The 20544-nt window shown below is 54.2% G+C and overlaps 1 protein-coding gene across 1 annotated transcript in view; it reads left to right on the top strand.

Moving 5' to 3' along the window:
- Positions 1 to 1375: 1375 nt before the first annotated feature.
- The window catches only part of LOC123778162 (uncharacterized), a 32256-nt gene continuing 13087 nt past the window's right edge, over positions 1376 to 20544 (top strand). Inside the window, 6 exon segments of the mRNA XM_087855939.1 lie at positions 1376 to 1424; positions 2940 to 3122; positions 4825 to 4938; positions 9482 to 9552; positions 9554 to 9659; positions 18859 to 18934. Coding sequence (XP_087712065.1) covers positions 1376 to 1424; positions 2940 to 3122; positions 4825 to 4938; positions 9482 to 9552; positions 9554 to 9659; positions 18859 to 18934 — 599 coding nt within the window.

Genomic DNA, 20544 nt, shown 5'->3' on the forward strand with positions numbered 1-20544 from the left:
TACAGGTTCCCGTCCGCAAGGGATTGCGAATCCAAATACACGGGTTTAGTGCAGAGCCGACTCCAGTCAAAATTTAGAGTAGAATTGTTAACTGCTATCATCTGGTTCCCCCGATCAGTCACTTTAATAGTGGAGAGATATGGCGCCCAAGTGTAGCCCATCAGAAGCCCCCTAGGATCAGTTCCGTAGAGAAGGGCGGCTGGGGGAGGGTCAAGTCATTGGGGGCACTAGCAGAATAGAAGCAGGGGGGTGATTTGGGGTGGAGAGAAGGCCATGTCCTTGGGGCTGGGGAAGACTAATCTAGAGGGAAGAGAGAAATGCAGAAAAGGGGGCGTGTTGGGGGTTGTCCAGGCGCTGGGAGTTGGGAATTGGGGGTCGGGGGTCTTTTTAGCATTGCGTGATGGTCGCTAGAAGATTCTGACATGTTGCGGGCTTTTGACTTTTGATAAAGTCGTCTTTTGCCGTTTCCTTTGTCCCTGTCAAGCCCCCCCCACGCCGCCCCCTCCCCACTCTGGGCCGGCGGGCTGGGGGGGGGGGGGCGCGAGCGGATTGCTACGTGGCAGGTTTCTGGAAGGTTCTCTTGCTGGCCGCCAGAGGGCGCTGGTGGCACTGCGGAATTTTGGGGGGCGGGGTGGCGAGGGGAGGTGGCCTTTGTTCTTCTGCTGGAGGGGGTCGAGCGCGGGATTTACTGGAGAATTCTGGATTCATTTACCTGAGGGGGAAATGTTTTAAGATCTGGGGGTTCACTGGGGAGCAGCTGGAGCATTCGCGCTGGGCAGAGATGCCGTGATTCGCACTAGCTGTGTGACTTGGGGTGTCGTGCAAGAGCATGGACGCATATTAGTTTATCTTAGTCGGTTTTGGTTTTGGGGGTCTTAAGAAGGTGTGGCTCATTTGAGCAGGATGAAGGGGTCGTAAAATTGTTAATTAGGTGTCATCGTGCGAGATCTTGAAATTCTTGCTGTGACCAAGAAGGGAGGTGAGATTGCGTGGTGGTGGGGGGGGGGGTCGATGGTGCTCTGGGTGATTTTAGGTGGTTTTGGCCGCCTTTATATTATCTTTTAGCAGTACTATTTTGTATCATGTGTCCAGAGACCACGCAAATGAGTGAAAACGGTGTATCGAGAACTGGGCCTTTATAATTTTAATTGATTTATGTTTAATTGGATTTACCGAAGGTCAGAGTCAAGATTTCTGTGTTTTTACTTATTAAAAGTGGAATCGTGTTCTGGAAAGATCCTATAGCGAGTGCCTTCTTGATAGCCTCATGTGTCCCTGATGCAGGGTGACCCCCACAGTTGGGGGGTGCTGAAGGGCCCCTGGACTTGTGTTGGGGGGGCGCTGCTCGATGTCCACAGGTGGATTCTGGCATGCGATGGCGGGCGTGGTGTTTTGGGGACACAGCGGCCCTGCACGATGTGCTGGTGCGGGCTGTGGCTGCTCCCCACCCCAGCCTGAGACCTGTTGGGTGCCCCCCGCCCCCCGCCCATTCTATGCCAGCTGTGCCCCTGACAGCTGCTGGCCAGGCGCTGCGGGGGCGCGAGAGGCTCTGCTGCGGGGGCGCGGGAGGCTCTGCTGCGCTCGCGCCGCAGGTGGCTGTGCTCCTGAGTCCTGAGTGCTGGCCGCGCGCCCCCTAGCGGTTTGTGCCTGCAAATGGTTCTTGGCCCGCTAGACCTGGCTTCAGGTTGCGCATGCGCATACAGCTAACACTTGTGCCCTGTCAATCAAGTCTTCCTTACCCCCTCCCACTTCTCTCCCTCCTCCCCTTTTCAGTTCTTTCCTTCCTACTCCTCCCATTTCTCCTCTTCCCCTCCCCTCTATTTTTCCTCTTCCCTCTTTTCTCCTCCCCTTCCTCTCTCCCCTTCCCTCCTCCTTCCTCCCTCCTCCCCTTCCTCCTCCTTCCATTCCCCTCCTTCTTCCCTCTTAACTCCTCCCTCTTCCTGCCCCCTCTTTCCCACCTCCCTCCCTCTCCCTCTGACTGCCCCCTCCCTCTCTCTGCTGTTCCTTTGCTGACCGTTAGAGGTCATCAAGATGGTTTCTAATCCGGCCCCCTTCCCATGCCATAGGGTCTCTTCAGGGATGACATCATCCGTTCACCTCCTTGTCTTCAAGGACCACCCCTCGATGCCACGCTGCTGCCAAGGTGCTTGCTGCTCACCTCCACCTGATGGTACCTCAGCCCCTCTTTGTAGCAGTGTATAACCCAACGTGACAGGCTGAATCCCCACCCCTGCCACCCTCCTTGTACCACCCCCAGACCCATTAGCAATTAAAAGACCATTTTAAATTTTAACTAATTAGTTTTAGTTGTAATTAATTCATTTAAATTTAATTACTGCCTAGACTTGGGCTTTTAAGTGGGTCCTCTAACCTTTGATCAATTGCAGAGGACACTAGGAGCTCCGACCCCTGGATGACACCAGCATACAAAGCAGCCACTGGCGGAGACCCCCGGGACGAGGATGACAGAAGATGAAGAGGACCAGAACTGACCAGCCAGCTCTCCCTCTTGGCTGAATGTTGAAACCAATGCCCTAGTGAGGGGGCATTGGTCATTAACCCCTGACCTTTGCTATGCTTATGCCTTGATGCTATGAATACTTTCCTATAAGTCTCTGCTTGTGTTCATGTGCCAGCGACCTGGAGTGTTTCCCTCCCCAGGGAGTTGTCAGTCTTTCTCTGACGACAACCCTGTTGTTGCCTGTATGATGTCCTGAATGAAAGGATCCCTTTGGGAACTTCTCAGGAGGGGGACCTGGGCCAAGGGCTCGACCAGCATCTCACTGGCAATTCCAAGGCCCAACATGGGCTTCTGGAATGAGCATGAGCCCTGACGCCATGCTACGGAACTGCCAAGGGCATCCCCACCTCTTCTCAGATCTCCCTGTTCTTTCTGGGGAATGGGGCCAAGAAGAGCAGCCTCCCAGGGTTGTTGTGAGTATTGAATGAGATAAAACCGCCTCAGGCAGGGCTGGGCATAGAGGAGGCGGTCAGCAAATGTCTGTTGAAACATTTGGTAGGTCAGTCCCTTCCCACCCCTGTCACTCTCGTCTCATGCTTCTTGTTTATTCTCCCACAGCGCTCCAGGCAGCCCCCTGTCCGCGGGGCTCTCCTTGAAGCAGGTAGGGGTCCACCAAGATGGGTGTTGGGTTGACCTGAGTAGAACATGAATCTTGCATGTGGTCATTTCCAGAGCACTTTCTATGTTCTACAAGTGTCTTATTTCCATGTCGTACATACATATGAATGAAGCAGCCTCACTTACAGATGAGAATGGGTTCGACATTGATTTGAGGGATTTTTAAAACGGTCGGTGGGGCAGGGGGAATAGGACTTAGGAGAAGCAAGTGCCCCCTCCCATGGCATAGGACACGTTCACATTCACAGCGGGACACTGAGGCTGGAGGAGTGTAAGTGTTTTGTCACATTGTTGGCAAGAGAAGGGGTCAGAGTTGGACCCTGGGTGCCCTTGTGGCTGCCGCTTACATGCCCCCCCGACCCAGAGTTCTACTAAGACCCTTTTGATTTCCAATCAGGCATTTGACAGTGGGATAGCTTGTTTGAAATCCCAGCTGTCCAGCGTGGTCTCAGGGGGTCTGGGTGGCCCCAGCGCCGCTGCCCTGTGCTGGTTCCACCTCTCAATGAAGGTGTGACCTTAAACAAGTCACTTAACTTCTCCAAGCCCCAGTCCCTTTCATGGGCTAAATGGGGATTTAAAAAAGAGAAAAGAAAAAAAAAAAAGCACCCGCTTTTATCAACCCCACAGGGCGCTTTTGAAGACCAAATGATGTAACCACTATGAAAGTGCTTTGTAAATCGCTGTGGAAATTGCTAGATACTTAACTCCGGGGGGTTAGTGCCTCGTGGTGCACATGCCCAACCCCATTCTCCCGCAGTAATAATGGCACCCAGTAGGTGCTGTGTGTTTGTGCTGAATAAATAAATTCCAGAGTAAATAAAAGCAGAATTAATCCAACAAACATTTTCTGGAACGCCGACAATATGCCCAGCACACCAGGCCTGGCATGTGATCCAAAGATGATGAGAACGGTCTCCTGGAAGCTAATTGGGGTCCTCGTCCGACCCGCACTTTCTTTCGTCCCCTTTTAAGCCAACCAGTTTTGTCCGGACAAGACAAAACAACTCCGGCGCTTTAGAGAAGCCCAGCTCGGTGGAGACAATAGCTCCCGGGCATCTGAAAGGGGCTGATTGGATTATGTGGCAAATAGAAGGTGGAAGGGTGACTTGGAAGGTGACAAACGAAGTGGGCGGAGAGCTGCTTTGAGTTAATCCAGGCTATTAGGAGGGAACCCTTTGTCTTCCAGGGGCTGGCAGGAGCTTTTACCACTGGTTTTTACGTCCTTAATGTAAGGACGCCTAATTTATGGTCAGTGAAAATCCAGGCCCCGGTGAGGTTTGAGTGGGCTGTACAATTGGGCGTCCTGCTACCAGTGAGTAATTATAGCGAACATTTATGTCTCCCTTTGCAGTCTGCAAAGGCCTTTTGTAACCATGGATTCATTTGAACCTCACAACTCCCTGTCCCGACCCCGGGGCTGGCCTGCCACCTCCAAGGGGAACAGAGGCCATCAAGGTGTTCTTCCAATTGGGGTCCCACGGCACATTTGCACCCCCATCACCTCTTGGGCTGTGAAGGAAGAGGTGTCTGCTGTGCTGGTCCCTCCTGTCTCAGACCTACCTGTCCCTCCCACCCCTAGTTCTTCCCTCTCAATTCCTAACTTTGCTCTCTCCACAGCCTGGAGCCTCCCAGGCCCCCCTGTCCCCCTTTCCAGCCACTACAGCCTGTCCCTTTCCTTTTCACAGCCAAGCTTCTCGAAAGGCCTGTCTACACTTGCTGTCTTCCTTCCTCACCTCCAATTTCCTCTTCAACCCACTGCTTCCTGACTTGTTCTGCTCCGTCGAACGACCCTAACTCAGGTAATGACTTTTTTGTCACTTAACTCTGGATCCATTTCCAGCTCACGGACACACGGACACATGGACACATTTTCATTCTTGGCCCTCACATGGCTTTTGGCTTTGGTTCTCTCCTGTTGACATAGACTCCCCAGACGCTTCACAGAATCACCTGCTCCTGGCTTCCCTCATTCTTAGTTTCTCCTAAGAACTGGAGTATCCGCAGCTCTCCTGTCTACGAGACTGCCTCTCCTACTGTCTTAGCATCTTGGCCAGGTTCGAGGCCTGCCCAGACCACCTGGTGTTGAGGCCTTGGGGTTAGTCAGTTTTTCCAAGCCACGTTTTTCTCAGTTCTGGAATAGGGTTGCTAGTCTTTACCTGGCAGGTCAGGTGGGATGGGTTGCAGGTAAGAACCAGATACTAGTTGAAGGACTTGAAATAATGTCAATAAAATGTTCATGAGAAAATCGGAGTCCCCATCAGCTTTTCTGACAGGTTAAGTTCCCACAAGGAGAACCAAAGGGGGAAGAAAGATGTGGGGGGCGGGGGGAGGAGTAGCAGAGAAAGAAAAAGAAAAAAAAAAAAACAACAGTAAGAAAAGACACTAGAGGCACCAAAAAATGGAGAAGGGAGCCTTGGAAAATATTGAAATCTACCAAAAACCCATCCAGAGAAAGGTTTCCTCTCGGGTCGGGTCCAGCTAAAAGAAGGTAAACAGGAAAAAGGTTTTAAATTGATTATCCCAGTGACAAATCCCAGGAAGCTTTCAAATCAAATTGCCCCATTTTGGGTTTTTAACTCCTTCTATCAAGTTTAACCTCTTTACCTCCTGCATCCTGGTTAAACCCTCCCCAGCCCCCCTCGCTGGTGATTAAGTCCCGAAGGTACACGCAGCCTTTCAGCGAATGAATGGCCCACAGAAAGCGCCCTCCTCCTCCCCCCAGCTGTGGTTTTCAGTTTTATTCCACTTTCCGCCCTTTCCCCTTAATGAACACAGGGCTAATCTTGGGCCTTGTCAAGGAAGAGGCTGCAGACGTTAATGAGGTAGCTGCTGGATTCCAATATTCGTCTCATAAGGAGCCCTTCTTTGTCTGTGAAGGAAAAACACACTGATTATCATAATGAGGTGAACTGGCGTCCGCAGGCAGGGGCAACCGGTGCTTAGGCCACACTTCTAACTCTGGGGCTGGAGCCCGGGTTTCATTGGCTCCTCATGTGAGTCTTTGCCTCTGTCCCAGTGAGGTTCCATTGAGCGGGGTTGAAAGTTGAAGGCCGCTTTGGGAAGCTGGCCACAGATACGGCCGCTTTGCAGAAAGTTCCTTTGTTCGACCCTACTACACACAGATGTCGCAGTGGTCCAGGCGCTTCATGCCTCCTGGATTCAGTCTCCGAAAATCCCGGGAATGGACATGTGCATTTCCTACAGAGCACGCACCTGACCTGTTTCAGGACTCAACTGATCTTTAAACACATCATAATCTACCTGTAGAACCCCTGGAATTATCCTAAGGCCAACACCCATGCAATGCCCCATCCTGATCAAGAAATAGATGGATATTGGTGCCCCAGAGCCCCCGCCCCGTGAAACAGCAAGATTTGCGGTTCCCATTTGGCTCCCACATTCTCCTGAGTGCGAGCTTCGGAGGGCCAGCGATTTGTCAGGGTCACTCGGTGAGCCAAGTGCACAGAGGGGACATTACAGCTCAGATCTGGTGTCAGAACCAATAGTCAGTGCTTTTACTGGCTTCCTATCTCCCTCCCCCATATATCCTGTGCCCCAAAGGAATACCACGCCCCAAGCTTCTGTCCTGATATTTGAACTCCCCAGAGCCCATCGATCCCTTTAGAGCAGGTATCTCCCCAAGTCTGCAACCTGCCCTTCTGGGTCCCAAGTTTTGGACTTTTCTACCCCAAGGCTGATCAGGATTAGACCACTCCCAATTAATCATCAGATTCTAGCCAGACCTTTAGCCAAATGAAAACTAAGGGAGAAAGGAGGTGATAGGGGCCAGGGGAGGAGGCCCACAAGTTCTCTGTTGGCTAACGTTTCTCTGGCATCATGGCTCAGAATTCGCTTGCTCTTTTCAAATCTGCAAACCCAAATCGTCTGGCACTTTAACCGTGTCAAGGGATGGCCAGGTGACCCGGGGTTGCCTGGGTGAGGATGAGCACCTCTGAAAATAGGGATCCCACCAAAACCTACCCCACCCTGGGTCGTTATTGGAGAGTAACATAATAGAGCAGTTCCTGGTGTTTCTAAATGAGAAGGCTTAAATAGGAAAAAGTTAACCATGGACCTCTTCTCAAATAGTAATTAAAATACAAGCCCCCAAGTCATTAATATGCCAGCATCTGAGAACCTGGGAAGGGTGTGGAAGGCATTAGTTGGCCAGGATCTTGGGGGTTTTTGTACTCATTCCTGGTACCCCGAGTGCCTAGCATTGACAAAAATCCTCTCCCCCAACTCTGCTTCTGCTTGGGTTTCTGGAAACTAGGCAGTCTTCTTTTAAGCTTTTCTGAAGCCACCAGCAGAGGGGTCTGAGCTAATCGCTCCCTTGAGCATAGGGGTGGCCCGTTGTCACTTGGCCCCTTGTTTCTGCCACATCTCGGCTACGCCTGGGAAGGACGTCGCTCTCTGTTGCCTGTGCACACAGGACTTTTGCACCCCACTTTTCCAGCCCAGGGGTCCAGTCTGGCTTCCTGTGTGAGCCCTCTGGCTCCCAGAACCCACTGGTCTCAACACCCCTCATTAAATCAATCCTGGAGGCTCTGGAGTTCTAGGAAGAGGTGGCTTCACCAGGTGGAAAAGTAGAGAATGCGTGAGGCCAGGAGATGCCCCCGCCCCACAGTTCTGAGTTTCTGCTTTTCTGCTTTTACTGCCCACCTCTGTTCTCCGTTCCCTTCTTCCTCCCCTCCTTTCATCACCACTTCCTGATTTGGTCCTCTGGGGGTGCCCTAGGCCAGCCCATGCCACCTCTGGGTGCCCCAGCCTCAGCTTGGCACAAAGTGGGGTTCAGTAAGAGTATGTGGGATGTCTGTTTGGACAGGTGAGTCAATGAAGGAACCGCCATTACTTGTGATGCTAGAGGGGAGTCTTTGGGACCCTAGGAGTTTAAGGCGATCGGGTGGTGGGTGGGTTTGGTTTCACTGAGGGGGAGTGGGCCTCGCCCCACCCCCAGCCCCGTTTGAGCTGGGCTTTGCTGGTCCTGCCCCTTCACTCACTCAGGCGGCCATGCCGTCATCCAACAGTTGATCCTTACTGAGCGAGCCCACGGCCCGGCCTCGGCTCGGCCCCAGCATCCCATAGCGTGTCCCTTGATGGCCTCTGCCTCCCCGGGAGGGCTGGCCGGGGGGTTGCTTCTGTTGAGGGCGGCCTTGTGCTGTCTCAGGAGCTGGAGCGGTGGCCTCCGGCTCTGTGGAGAAGGCCAGCAGAGGGCTGAGAGGGGTAGGCCTGGTCTGCCTTCTTTGGGCCAGTTGGCCCCCGTGACCTTTAATTTAATCCCTGGAGGACACTCGAACCTGCCCATCTCCAGGGCTCTGCCCCCCGCCGCCCTCTCTGCCTCCCACCCCCCATCCCGTAGCTGAGTGCTGATGGCTGCCCTGGCCCCCCGCCCTACAGCTCAGGACTGAGGCGGGCACAGGAACTGCGGTGGTGTGCGTGCCCCTCGGGCTCCGGCCACATGGGTCTCCCTCTTGAGTTGGGGTCTGTGACCTGGACCTCTATCTCCACGATGCCTTCCTCCCCCTGGGGCTAAATCTAGCCCCTCTGCCACCCGGGCGTTGGCTGGGAACCTCCAGGGAGCTCTGCAGGCCCCCTTGGCCTGGTTGCCTACCTGCTTCGCTCTGTCTGGTGGCCAGCCTGACCCACCTGGACCTCTGCTTGCCACAGTCTGTCTGTCGCCTGGCCTGACCCACATGCCCCTTCTCTGTGCCTGAATCACAGGCTCCTGACCCTCTGGACCTCAGCTGTCCAGCCCTGTGCCTAGCTGGTTGGTTTTCCTTGCTGAGCCCACACCTGTGGTTACCTGGCCCTGCCTGCTTCCTTGTCCACTTCCTGCCTGCTTGCCTCTTGGACTATTGGGCCCAAATGCCCCCCCCCCCCAGCCTAAGGAGCCCCTTCCCCTGTGTGGCTAGAGAACCAGTCCCCAGTGCCCATGGGCCAGGCCCCCGCTGGCATGCCACCTCCCCCAACCATCCTTGGATGCCCCCTCCCTCGGGGGGGTTGGAGGGACCATGACTGCAGCCAGACTTCTGTCCTGCCCCCACCCCCGCCACCTCTCGTCCCACTGGGTGTTAGCCACAGCCTGTCCCTGTGAATCCTGGGCTCTGCTGTGCCCCTGGCCTCATGGCTGGTGTGGGCGCTGCCACCTAGGCCCGTTGCTTCTCCGCCTCTTCATATCATTGCTCATCTTCACGAACCACCTCCTTCCACGAAAACCACGCTGCAGGTGAGACTGGGTTTGATGCCTTTTCGTGTGTGTGTGTGTGTGTGTGTGTGTGTGTGTGTGTAGCTCTTCTGGAGTGCTAGCCTTGTCGTAATCCTAATTTCCTGCCTCTCCTGCAGGTCAGCCCTGTCCTCGGCACACTGGCTGCGACCTGGCTGGGTCGGCCCAAGAACCAGACGGAAGAGGCCGAGGCAGCCCCCGGAGGACCGCCGCCCTGCCCCACTGAGCCCGCCCTGCTGTTGGTCGCCTGGTACCTTATGTCCAGCCCTGCGCTTCTCCACTTCCTCCTGGTTTGGGGTGAGTTTCTTGCTTTCTTGGGACACTAGGATTTTGTTAGTTTCAGCTCACACATCTCTATTCACGGATGTACACATTTAGCCTGGGGAGGGGGCCGCTACCAAGAGTGAATCTTCTTCACCAACCCTGTGGCCTGAGGGTCTGCACGCTGCCTGGAGCCAGGACCGTGGCCACATGGAGCCAGCGTGGGGGGCCCACCATGGGCAGTGGCATGCCGTGGGTCAGGCACGGTAAGTGAGGGGTGTCCACAACTCTGGCCCTGGGCCCCCGAGAACCAGCTCGGGCCAGGCACACAGTAGGTCCTCAGTGCAGCTTTGCTAAGCACGTGAATGAAATGAAGAATGGTGCATTTGCCCTCTCTGGTCTCCGAGGCTTGCCCAGAGGGCCAGCGTGGAGACAGGGAAATAAGAAAGCTTGTCTGTCTGTAGAAAACCTTTCTCCCTGAAAGCCAATGCTATGGTCAGCCCTCGTGAGAGTGCTGGGTTCTCACACACCAGGCTTTGATAATGTCCTTTAATCACAGAATGGTTTTTGAGTGAGTTCTTCTCTTGGCCCCTTTTCCTCACCCCTGAGATTGCAATGAGATGGGAATGTTTGTGTCTGTTTAAATAAAATCAGTAATGGTAGAGAAGAAGAAAGCGGGGGATTATAGGCACACGGTTCACGCCAGAACGAGTCATTTGTTTATCTGTGCTTTACTTATTCGAGACGCATGGATGGAGCCATGGGGGCTCAGGGCTGGGGCTCTCCTGGGGTGCCTAAGACCAGCTTTGCCTTAAGGACCAGAGAGTCTAGCGGGGTTCCCTGGGAGATCCTGTGCAGTGACGTGGCCCATGTGGCAGCTAAGCAAGATGGACAGGAAGAAAGGAAGCTCAGCTGAGGGCACGTTCCTTTTTCAGGTCCCAGGAGCCAAGTCTCACGGAGGGGCCGGGGGCGTTGTCAGAGCCAGCGCAGGGGGGCTGGGCTAGCGAGGCTGGCTCTGTGTCTGCTGTGCCTTGCGCCGGATGCTCCCGGGGCAGCCACGGGGTGATGGATGAGGCCAGTGAGACTCCTGGGCTGGTCCAGGGGAGATGGGGAAGGGCCCGGTGAGGCTACCTCAAGCCCACAGACAGTGATGAAGCCTCGGGTGGGTCCCAGCCGTGTCCTTGGGCCAGATACCAGCATTGTCCTTGGTGCCCACACGCAGGGTCTGGTGAGAGGCAGGCGATGAACACAGTAGGGGCCCCCTCCTCCAGGTGCCGCAGACACCCCCACCCCCCGCCACACTCACTGCGAGGTCTTGGGTTTCTAACTCAGCTTCCGTGATGCCCTTTTATCCGACAGAGGTTTCAGAGACGGGTCTGCCCTTCCCTTCTCCACTGAAGGGAAATGGGGTGTGGATATTAATTTTAAACAAAACCCGTCAGTGTAGGCAGCAAGGGTGGAGGCATCCGAACCTGGGGACTGTTGTCTTTGCTTGTTTTCATTCCCTGGAGAGCCAGGCAGGCTGCCTCAAGGTGGGGAGTGTGTGCCCAGGGCTGAATCCAAGGACGGGCACCAGGAAGGCTCTGCCCTGTGATATTTACCTCATAGCTGGCATTTGCTGAGCCATTGCAAGCACGTGGCAGAGAGGCCTGGGCGGGAAGCTTTACACAGGGCAGGGTGCGGGTCTGGGGGGGTGGGGGGGGTCTCATCCGGAGCTTACCAGACAGATCCACGTAGCTAGTCTGAGCCAAGCCCCCGTGGTTTCTGGATTCTTCCGGAGGGACATCTCAGCACTCCCTCAAGGTGGGCTGAGCTGAGGGGCAGAGTCAAGGTGAAGGCAGGTGTCCAGCCCGCCCCAGACTTTGCCAGCCCCCTGCCCCTCGTCCTCCACAGCAGTGTGGGGTGGCGTCTCTTTGCGCCCAGTTGTATTTCAGGTACACTTGGGAACGTTCCGTCTCAGGCAGATACATGTTTTTGTGTGTCATGAAGCAGAAAGTAAAGACTAGATCAAGTATTCTTCTCAATGAAAGGGTTAGAACATCATAAATCAGCCTTGCAACCGAACATCCCAGGCATTATTAAGTGTTGAAAGAAATGATCATTTTCAGGAAAATTCTTTTTTGGAGGGCTTGGCCCACCCCTGAGCAGTAAGGGGTAGATAGGAGCCCCTGACAGGCCCAACGGAGGGCAGAGGGCCCTGTTACTGTGGCAGGAGGGGTTTCTTTGGCCATTTGTCACATGCGAGGCTGGTCGCCAGGGCCTTCCTCTAACTGGGCACTTCTAGGAGGGCACAGATGCACGGAGGAGATGGTGGTCTTGTCTGGAAGCTGGCGCTCCCCTCCCACGGGCCTCCCCCTGAGTGGGTGGGACACGGATCCCAGAGCAAAGCTCAGCCTCTGTGTTCATGGAAGGACACAGAGTGACCCTCAGCCCCATGTTTTCCCACCTGCAGGTTGCTTGGGGTGCTCATTGTAGCTTTTGGGGCCCCTGACCTCATGCCTCCTGACTTGTGATTCAAACCCCAAATGCATTTCCAAGCACATTTCTCCAAATAATGTCAAAACCTGGCAAGACTTAAGGGCAACAGGATGCATGTGTTTCTTATCCGTTTACATGAAGTAACTTCAATGTGTTTTTTATGACCATTCTGACTTCCAGAAAGAGAAAAAAATCGACCCATCTTTAATGAGCTTGCTAATGAATTTTTCCTTGAAAAGAAGAAGGCGGCTTTACACAGAGGGGGTGTGGAGGGAGACAAATTAAGGTTCCAAAGGGTTAAAGGGCAGTGGGCGATGGAGAGACCAGCATTGTCAGCTGAATTGAGAAAGGCCTGCCGCTCTGGGGGCGATTTCTTTTTAGAAGTCCCGTGTTGAACACAGTGTGAATCCGTCCCAGGAGTGGTCCCCCTTCCTTCCGCTGCTTTGAGCCCTGTCCTCTCTCCTAAAGGGGGAACAAGGAAGCATCGCCTGGTCTCCCATCTCTGGTGTGAGCAGATGGAAAATTCTGGAAAAGAGTCATATCTTTCCAAATGAGGCCATCTCGAGTGGGGGGCTCCCATTTTGAAAGCGAGACATGAGTGTGGGCAGAGAAGGAGGGACAGCTCTCTCTCTGGTGCCTGGTTCCAAGGGGGCAGCCCCGAGTCCTGAGTGGCCTCGAGAAGCTGGGCCTTTAGGGAAGTCTGAGGGATGGGCTGTTGGAGAGGCAGCTCTCGTCCTCGGTGCGGAAAGAGTCTGTGTTTCAGAGCCAGGAAAGAATTCAGAGAGCCGTTGGGACTCTGTTGGGAGGAGGTCTGCTCCCAGAGTTGTCCCCCCCGGCCCCGGCACCCTGCACCCCTGCAGGACAGAGCAGCCCCAGCGCAAGGGGTCCCAAGTTCAGTTTGGTGCAGCTGAAGCGGGTGTTGGGGGAGGGGGACTCCTTATCTGTGCCAGGTCGAGAGACCCATCTTTGAGGAGCCTATACATCCTGGAATTTCTAGTGCTTTCTGGATTTTAGAGGCTCGGTCCCATATCCTGGTCTTCACAGTGGAAAACTGATTGCTCTAGCCATGCTTTTGGGGACTGACTGATGAGAAAGTCTCCAGAAATATCTGTGTTTGTCTTCTCAGCTGCCCCCTCCCCTGAGTCCTGGGCTCACGAGGCACCAGGGGCCAGAGCAGGTGCTGAGGAGCTGAGGCTGGGGTCGGCCCCCACTTGGGATGCTTGTGGGAGGGGAATTAATCAGGGGAGAGGAGGCTGGTGGAGGGTGTAGTCGTGGGTCTCTTAATTGCTCTCCAGTTTCTTTGGGCTTAAAAACAATCCAGATGGAGAGTTCTTAAGTCTCCCACCCTGGGGGTCGGGGGAGAGGAAGGCTGCCCACCACCTTTCGCCTGGCTCCTCGGAGCCGTGAATAGGGTCTTTGGCAGGGGCTTAAGGAGGAGACTCTTAGCCTGGGAGCTCCCAGGGCTGTTTGAGACGGAACAAAGGCGCAGGCAGAAAGGAATGTGGGGGCGCCCCCCATGGAGAACAGCCACCTGGGGATAATCGGGAGGGCTGAGTGCACATGAGTTTTCCCAGGTCCTGTGAATACATTCTTTCAATAGAAGGTGCCTTTTCTTCAGATGAAAAGGAGAAAAGCTCAATCACCTTCCCTGGACCGGAGTGTGTGTGTGTGTTCCCTCGGGCCGCGGTGGCCCCTTCCTTGTGTGTGTGTCGGGGGCTGCACCGCGCAGACAAGAGGCTGCACAATGACACGGTTAACCAGTCACCCCGTCAGCGCGACCTCAGACATGCTTACGCTCCTTGGTGCTAGGGCTTCTCTGCAAGTGTCTCAGGAGGAAGAATTCTCGTGCCTCTGCCTGTAAACAAGAATTGGACTAAACCGGGCCTGATGCCCGAGAGAACGCCAGACAGGCAGATGAGGCCAGGGAGACAGGACTCCAGGGTGGAAAGGAGGGGGCTGGGAGGAGGGTCCGAGGGGCTGAAGGCTGACCACATGTCTGTGCCAGCCGTGTGGGCCCACAGGGGGGTGGCTCCTTCTGCCTTCCCCCACCCCCTGTTCTCCGGGCCCGCCTGACACTGGAGGCAGAGTTGCTTCCACCAGCTTAAGAAATTGGGGGCCGGTGTTGGCAGTTAGGGAGGATGACGGGGTCAGCACGGCTCACAGGCCAAGGGGCGGCCCCAGGCAAGGGGACCCTGCCAGGTGGAGGGCAAAGCGTTTGCGCCAGCCCGGCCCCAAACTGTCCCGAGGGCTCTGGCCCCTTTGGGGCAACTGGGGAAGCAGTCCCTGCCGTGAGAGGAAGGAGTCCCCGTCTCAGTCTTGGCCGGTGCCTCTCACTGCTGGCTTGTGGGCCTCAGTTTCCCCATCTGTAAAAGGAGGCAGTAGCCTGTCATCTCTGTGTATTCTCTAAGGCAGAAGGAGCATAGGATGTCAGTTTGGGAAAGGCAAGGGCCCTGTTTCACCGGAAGGGGTGGTGGGTGGAAGGCCTCAGGTGTCAAGACTGGGCCCCCACTCACCTCCTGGCTGGTGGGCACACTCCCACTACCTGGGGCTTGTCATTCAGAGGAGAAAATTCTGAATGGGTGCTCTGGACATGGTCTTTTGGAGACTTGGTCCCAGCCCACGCTCAGCCCCAAGTCTGGGAGTGACCTTGGATCCTGTCTTTAGCCTTCTTGACCTCAGTTTTCCCATCTGTAACATGGGGCAGTGCAGGATCCCGGGCATCTGAGAGCCCTTGGAACTCTGGGTTTCTTCCAGATGCCTCAGTGGCCCTTTGGTTTGTTTGTTTGCTGGGTCTTTAGAGTCAGAGGGTCAGAGATGACTGGTCCCCTGACATCCCTTCCCCTCTGCTTTAGAGAGGGAACAGAGAGGGCCGGCGCCCCATCCCGGATAGCAGGCCCTGGCCGTGAAGCCCACTGCTGGTGGCTGGCTCCCTCTTGACCAGCACGAGCAATGGGGTTGCAGTCATTAGCGAGTCCCCAAGGCCAGCTTTTTGTGAACAAGATCCCGATAGCGCTCATGCCCCAAGCTAGCTCCCAGGGGCTGCCTGCGCACTCTGAGGCGGGGATGGCATTTTATGGAGCATTTTTCCAAATGGGTGGGCCGCCGGCCAGGCCTGGAAAACCTTTCTGGGCTGTGGAGTGGTCAGTGTGTAATGAGACTGGCCCCGTGGCGGCAGTCCCAGGAGGGTGTGGCTGGCCGTGCCATCCCCTGGGGTTCACCCCGTGCGCTGTGGTCACGAGACTCTGGGCAACACCTCTGTTGGTGCCCTCGCCTGCTCGCTGAGAACTTCCTGAAAAAGCCATCAGGGTGGAAACTTCTGGAAAAGTGCTCAGTAACCAGGCCTGTACCGGCTATCCGTCCCAGACCCAACTTAGAAGACGCCTCCAGCTATCCCTTTGTGTTTTAGCATGGGACGGGTAAATGAGCTCACGGAGCCCTCGCTCGGTCCCGCACCCGGTTATCGCCACAGTGGGCTGCAGCCTTTGCTTTGTGACCTTGGTTGCTATAATACCTGGGAGCTGAAATGAGGAGTCGAAAAATTGCCAGCCTCAATTAGACCAGCGACTGCCTTTGCCGAGGCTGCCTCCGCCACTCCAGCCATTAACCGTAAACATACACCAGAGAGGCCCTAATTCTCTCTAATTGCCCACTCCTGAAGCAGAGAGTGAGGTTCCAGGAAGAGGCATATGTAAACATTCTCCGTGGCCTGGCCAACTGAAATTAGAGGGCTGACGGGGGCCGGCGAGAGAGGGGACGTGATTTCAAAAGATGTCCCAATTACCTCTCCCATTTTCATAAATGGGTCCATAATGTCCAGGCCCCTGTCTTCACAAAGGTACAGGAAATTAGCTTTGCAAAGAGCCTGCGTCTGTAAGGGAAGTTGTAGGAGGGTGGTCTTTACTCAACAGGTAGGAAGCATGAGATCTGAGGCGAGGCTGATTATTTGTATACACTATGGGCTCTATTTCTGGAAATCACCATTTTATTGAAAATAATCCTTTTGTGTCTTTCCCTGCACTAAACATCCATAAGTTCTTTGTACCAAAGGCATGCCAGACCCGTTCGGTCCTGCTGGCCTCCGGGAAAGAGTCACTTTTAAAATCTTGCGATGAACAGCTAGGCTTTTCTAAGCCTGGGAAGCCATGGAGGCTGCTTCTGGGCGTCTACCAGTGGGTCATGAGCTCAGCGCAGGAATTTAGGAGGTCTGAGATCAAATGCTGGTGGCGGCTGTTTCTCTGGACCCCGTAAGGAAGCCCTGAGTTTTCCTCTGGTTCCAGACAGTGACTCATCTCTGCAGCTTTCCTGACGCATCTGTTACCGCTCCAGCCCGGCGCTGCGTTATCACAGATCACGGCGGACCCAGGGCTGTGCTGCACGCAGCTCTGAAACCAAGGCACGACTTTGCCAGTGCCGTGTTTTCGCAGAGCAGCCTGGGTCTGCATGAAGGTTAATCCAGGGCCGCCAGGAGCTCTGGGGGCTCATGGAGCCCTGGGGGCAGAAGCAGGGAAAACAAAACACAGATGCCCCAAGCTACCTGATTACCCTGGTCCCAGTAAACACACCAAAGTCCTCCCCCTGCCACCCTTACGCCCATGGGAAGTGGCAGTGCTGGGGTCTTGCTGTGTGTTCAGGGTCTAGAGTCCCATTGTCACCTTAGGACTGTGGTCATGGTAAGAGGGCCACCTCAGGTGCTCACCCCGGGGAGGGCTGGAAACTATCTTGGGGGGCATCTGCTCCAAATGGGGGGCCCGGAGTCTGCCCTTGGTCATCCACCAGCTTACGACTGTTTGGTTAACATGTATTTATTTTTATTTTTAAAGACTTCGGGTGTTTTTTGGTTATAAAATCAACCAATTAGAGGAAAACAGGGTTTTGGAAGCTCAAGGCCAGGGAAGGAATTTTTAGGAGGATTTGGAAGCAAGAGGTATACCCCACTGTGTCCCGGCCAAGTCTTGGGAGGCATAGACGTGGAGGGGATCGCACAGGGCTTAAGTCAGGGCAGGGGGAGTTGCAGAGGGCCTCTTCCTACCTTGGGGCTCCCTGCCTGTGCCCTCTCTCGCCTGACCTCTGGCTCTGCTCTCACCCACCTCAGAGCGCTGTTCAGACCTCAGCTGTGGCCGACTACCTTTTGGCCACGCTACTTAACCTTCACGAGACTACTGAATGTGTGTTCAAAATCAATTCGCTTAGAACAATCGGTTTTGTTTTGTTTTGTTTTGCTTTAACAAATAGACGTTTTTTCCCCCCTAAGGAGCCTTAGGTTTATGGAAAAAATGAATGGCAAGCACAGAGAATTCCTACACCTGCCCCTGTCCCTGATTGCTCCTGTTATTAACAGCTTGCGTGTGCGGCCCATTTTGTTACAACTGATCAGCCAGTGGTTGATACGTTGTTATGAAAAAAAGTCCGGTGCTTACGTCATTCGTTGGGTTCCCTCTTTTGTACAGTCTGTGTTTTGTTTTTTTTTTTAAGGATTTTATTTATTTATTTGACAGAGAGAGACAGCCAGTGAGAGAGGGAACACAAGCAGGGAGAGTGGGAGAGGAAAGAAGCAGGCTCCCAGCTGAGCAGGGAGCCCGATGCGGGGCTCGATCCCAGGACCCTGAGATCACGCCCTGAGCCGAAGACAGACGCTTAACGACTGAGCCACCCAGGCACCCCAGTCTGTGTGTTTTGACAGATATAGTAACTACCGTTGCTTAACTCACATTTTTTTTTTTTTAAGATTTTATTTATTTATTCGACAGAGATAGAGACAGCTAGCGAGAGAGAGAACACAAGCAGGGGGAGTAGGAGAGGAAGAAGCAGGCTCATAGCGGAGGAGCCTGATGTGGGGCTCGATCCCAGAACGCCGGGATCACGCCCTGAGCTGAAGGCAGACGCTTAACCGCTGTGCCACCCAGGCGCCCCTCACATTTTTTTTTTTTTAACTTTAAGGCAAATGCTTGAAACGCAAGGTTTGATGTACCTGGACACAGCTCTTCGGTGCTGATTAAAATGTGTACATAGGGGCGCCTGGGTAACGCAGTCGTTAAGTGTCTGCCTTTGGCTCAGGGTGTGATCCCGGGGTTCTGGGATCGAGTCCCACATCAGGCTCCTTTGCTAGGAGCCTGCTTTTTCCTCTCCCACTCCCCCTGCTTGTGTTCCCTCTCTCACTGGCTATCTCTCTCTGTCAAATAAATAAATAAAATCTTAAAAAAAAAAATGTGTACATACTTATTAAAGTGAAGGTATCTCTCCAGGCACCACGATCTTCTATCCTCTGACATGTGCACCATGGTTTAGGACACACATCACAGACAGCACAGCCCGTGGCCCACAGCCTACCACTCTAGTCTTAACCCACGCTCACACCACGCCCCGAGCACATGCTGTGCCTCGGCACTGCCCTTCCTCCATAGTGGGATACCCTTCCAGGGAGTCTTCTCCCCACCCTTTTGGTGTCCAGCTCAGCTGTCATTCATGTCGTGGCTCTAAATTTTTGAGCTCCACAAAATGGCACGTATCTCCATGCGTAGCACTAAGCCAAGGGCTCTTGGGTCAGGAGCCACATCCCTGCCTCTGGGCCTGTCCCCATCGACTCCATGGGTAGTTAAAGCCGGGGCGGGGAGCTTGGCGGGTGAGTGAGCTTGCAAGCCAGGGTACTGAAAAGAGAAATGCTTGATTTCACCAATTCCACACCTGCTAGAAAGTTGGGGAGTCCCTGCTTTGGTTGGGTGAGGTTCCATCCCAGTGACCCCGTGCTCTCTCATTCCAGTTGAAGACGCCATCCGGAATCCTCCATGGAAGGAGACAGCGCGACACATGACCCAGCACCCTCCAGCATTCAAATCGTAAGTTGCTGGAGTGTGGGGGACACGTCTGTGGGCTCGTCACTGAGGGTGGGGGCTGCCACCCAGAGCACATTGCCAGGCGAGCCCTGTGGGAGGGCCTGGTGAGCACTGGCCAGGGGGCCGCTCACGGGGAGGCGGGTGCCCAGTGAGCCAAACTGATTGCGGACCTGGGGGGCTTGTGTTCTAAGGCGGGACCCCCAGCCTCCTTGTGTTGTCTCTGTGGCAAAAGAATTCTATAGGCGGCTTCGAGTGCCGGACCCCCAAAGAATCCCTTCTCTCTCGCTCCTCTCAGTGAATGGCCCTTTCATTATTGAGTGTCCCTTTGGCTCTTGTGCCCCAGGGCAGACTAGGATGGAAGTGCCCTTGTGAGCTGGGGGGCCCTTCAAAGGGCCAAGGAAAAAACGCGGGCCGAGGGACCAGCCTCTCAAACGGGCTTCGAGCTCCAATGACCTTCGCTCACCCCCTTGAAATGTCTGGAAAACAGAATGGGCAGATTTTCTGTCTTCAAAGTTTCCGGCTAAACCTCTTCAAGTTCTTTATTGTTTCGGACTGAGACACTCAGCAATGGTAATGGGTAGTTTCTTTTGTATTGGCCTTGAAAGGCCAAAATATTTTCATATTGCTACAGACAAAGCCGTCTATTTAGAAATGAACGCCATGTCTGTCGTTTCCCACTGGGGACACTGTGTACAACGTGTGTGTGTGTCTCTGTGTACTCTAGGGTCTTGAAACAGGTTTCTCATGGGGATGGCCATTCACCGGGGTCCAGGGGGAAGCGCCTGCCCTGCCAAAGGGGCCTGGGGAACCCGGCCCTAATTGCACATCTATCCTGGTTGGTCTAGGACGTGCACCCCGGGAGGGTCTGGCTGCACTAATATGGACTCTGCCTGCATCTGCCATGTGTATGTGTTAGGGACTGTGGCTTGTGCCTCCGTGGTCAGCTTGGTGGGAGGAAGCAGGAGACTCTAAGATACTGTGGGTGTTCTGTTTCTCTTGTTGCGAGGTCATTTCACTGGTATCTGTTACATGATCCAAATAATGGCCCATACATGGATGAATGAAGGCACAAAGGAGTGGATCAACTAATAAACAGGTAGAGAAGTGAGCAAGCCAGGATGCGGATGCAGGGAATGAGATCCCATCTGATGCCTAGCAGAGTGATCTCTGAATCAATAAAATATTGAATCATCAGGTAAAGAGAGCCACACACAAGCTGACACCCAGTCCTCGTGGGCCAAGAATAGGTGTAATGCAAATAAATGGCCCCTGAAGTTTACCAATAAAAGAATAAAATGTAAATAGGAGAGAGAATGACCAAAGGGTGGAAATGCAGAAGCCAGTGGCCACAGGACCATGCCGTGTGCTCACACACTCGCTAGGGGGCTAGATCTTCTGTGGAGTGTTCTGATCACAGATGACGGCAGTGATAATGGTCCTTCCGGGCGGGAGGAAACTTCTGGAGGTGATGGATAGGTTTAGGACAAGGATCGTGGTGTTGGGTTCGTGGTGCACGCTTCTCTCCAGACTCATCAGGTCCCGTACGTTAATTATGTATGGCTTTTTGTGTGTCACCACACAATCAGAATTAAAATGCATAAAGAGAAGGTCAC

This window comes from Ursus americanus, chromosome 26 (genome assembly GCF_024610735.1).
Source record: "Ursus americanus isolate L20-20 chromosome 26, mUrsAme1.1.p, whole genome shotgun sequence".
Taxonomy (NCBI): domain Eukaryota; kingdom Metazoa; phylum Chordata; class Mammalia; order Carnivora; family Ursidae; genus Ursus; species Ursus americanus.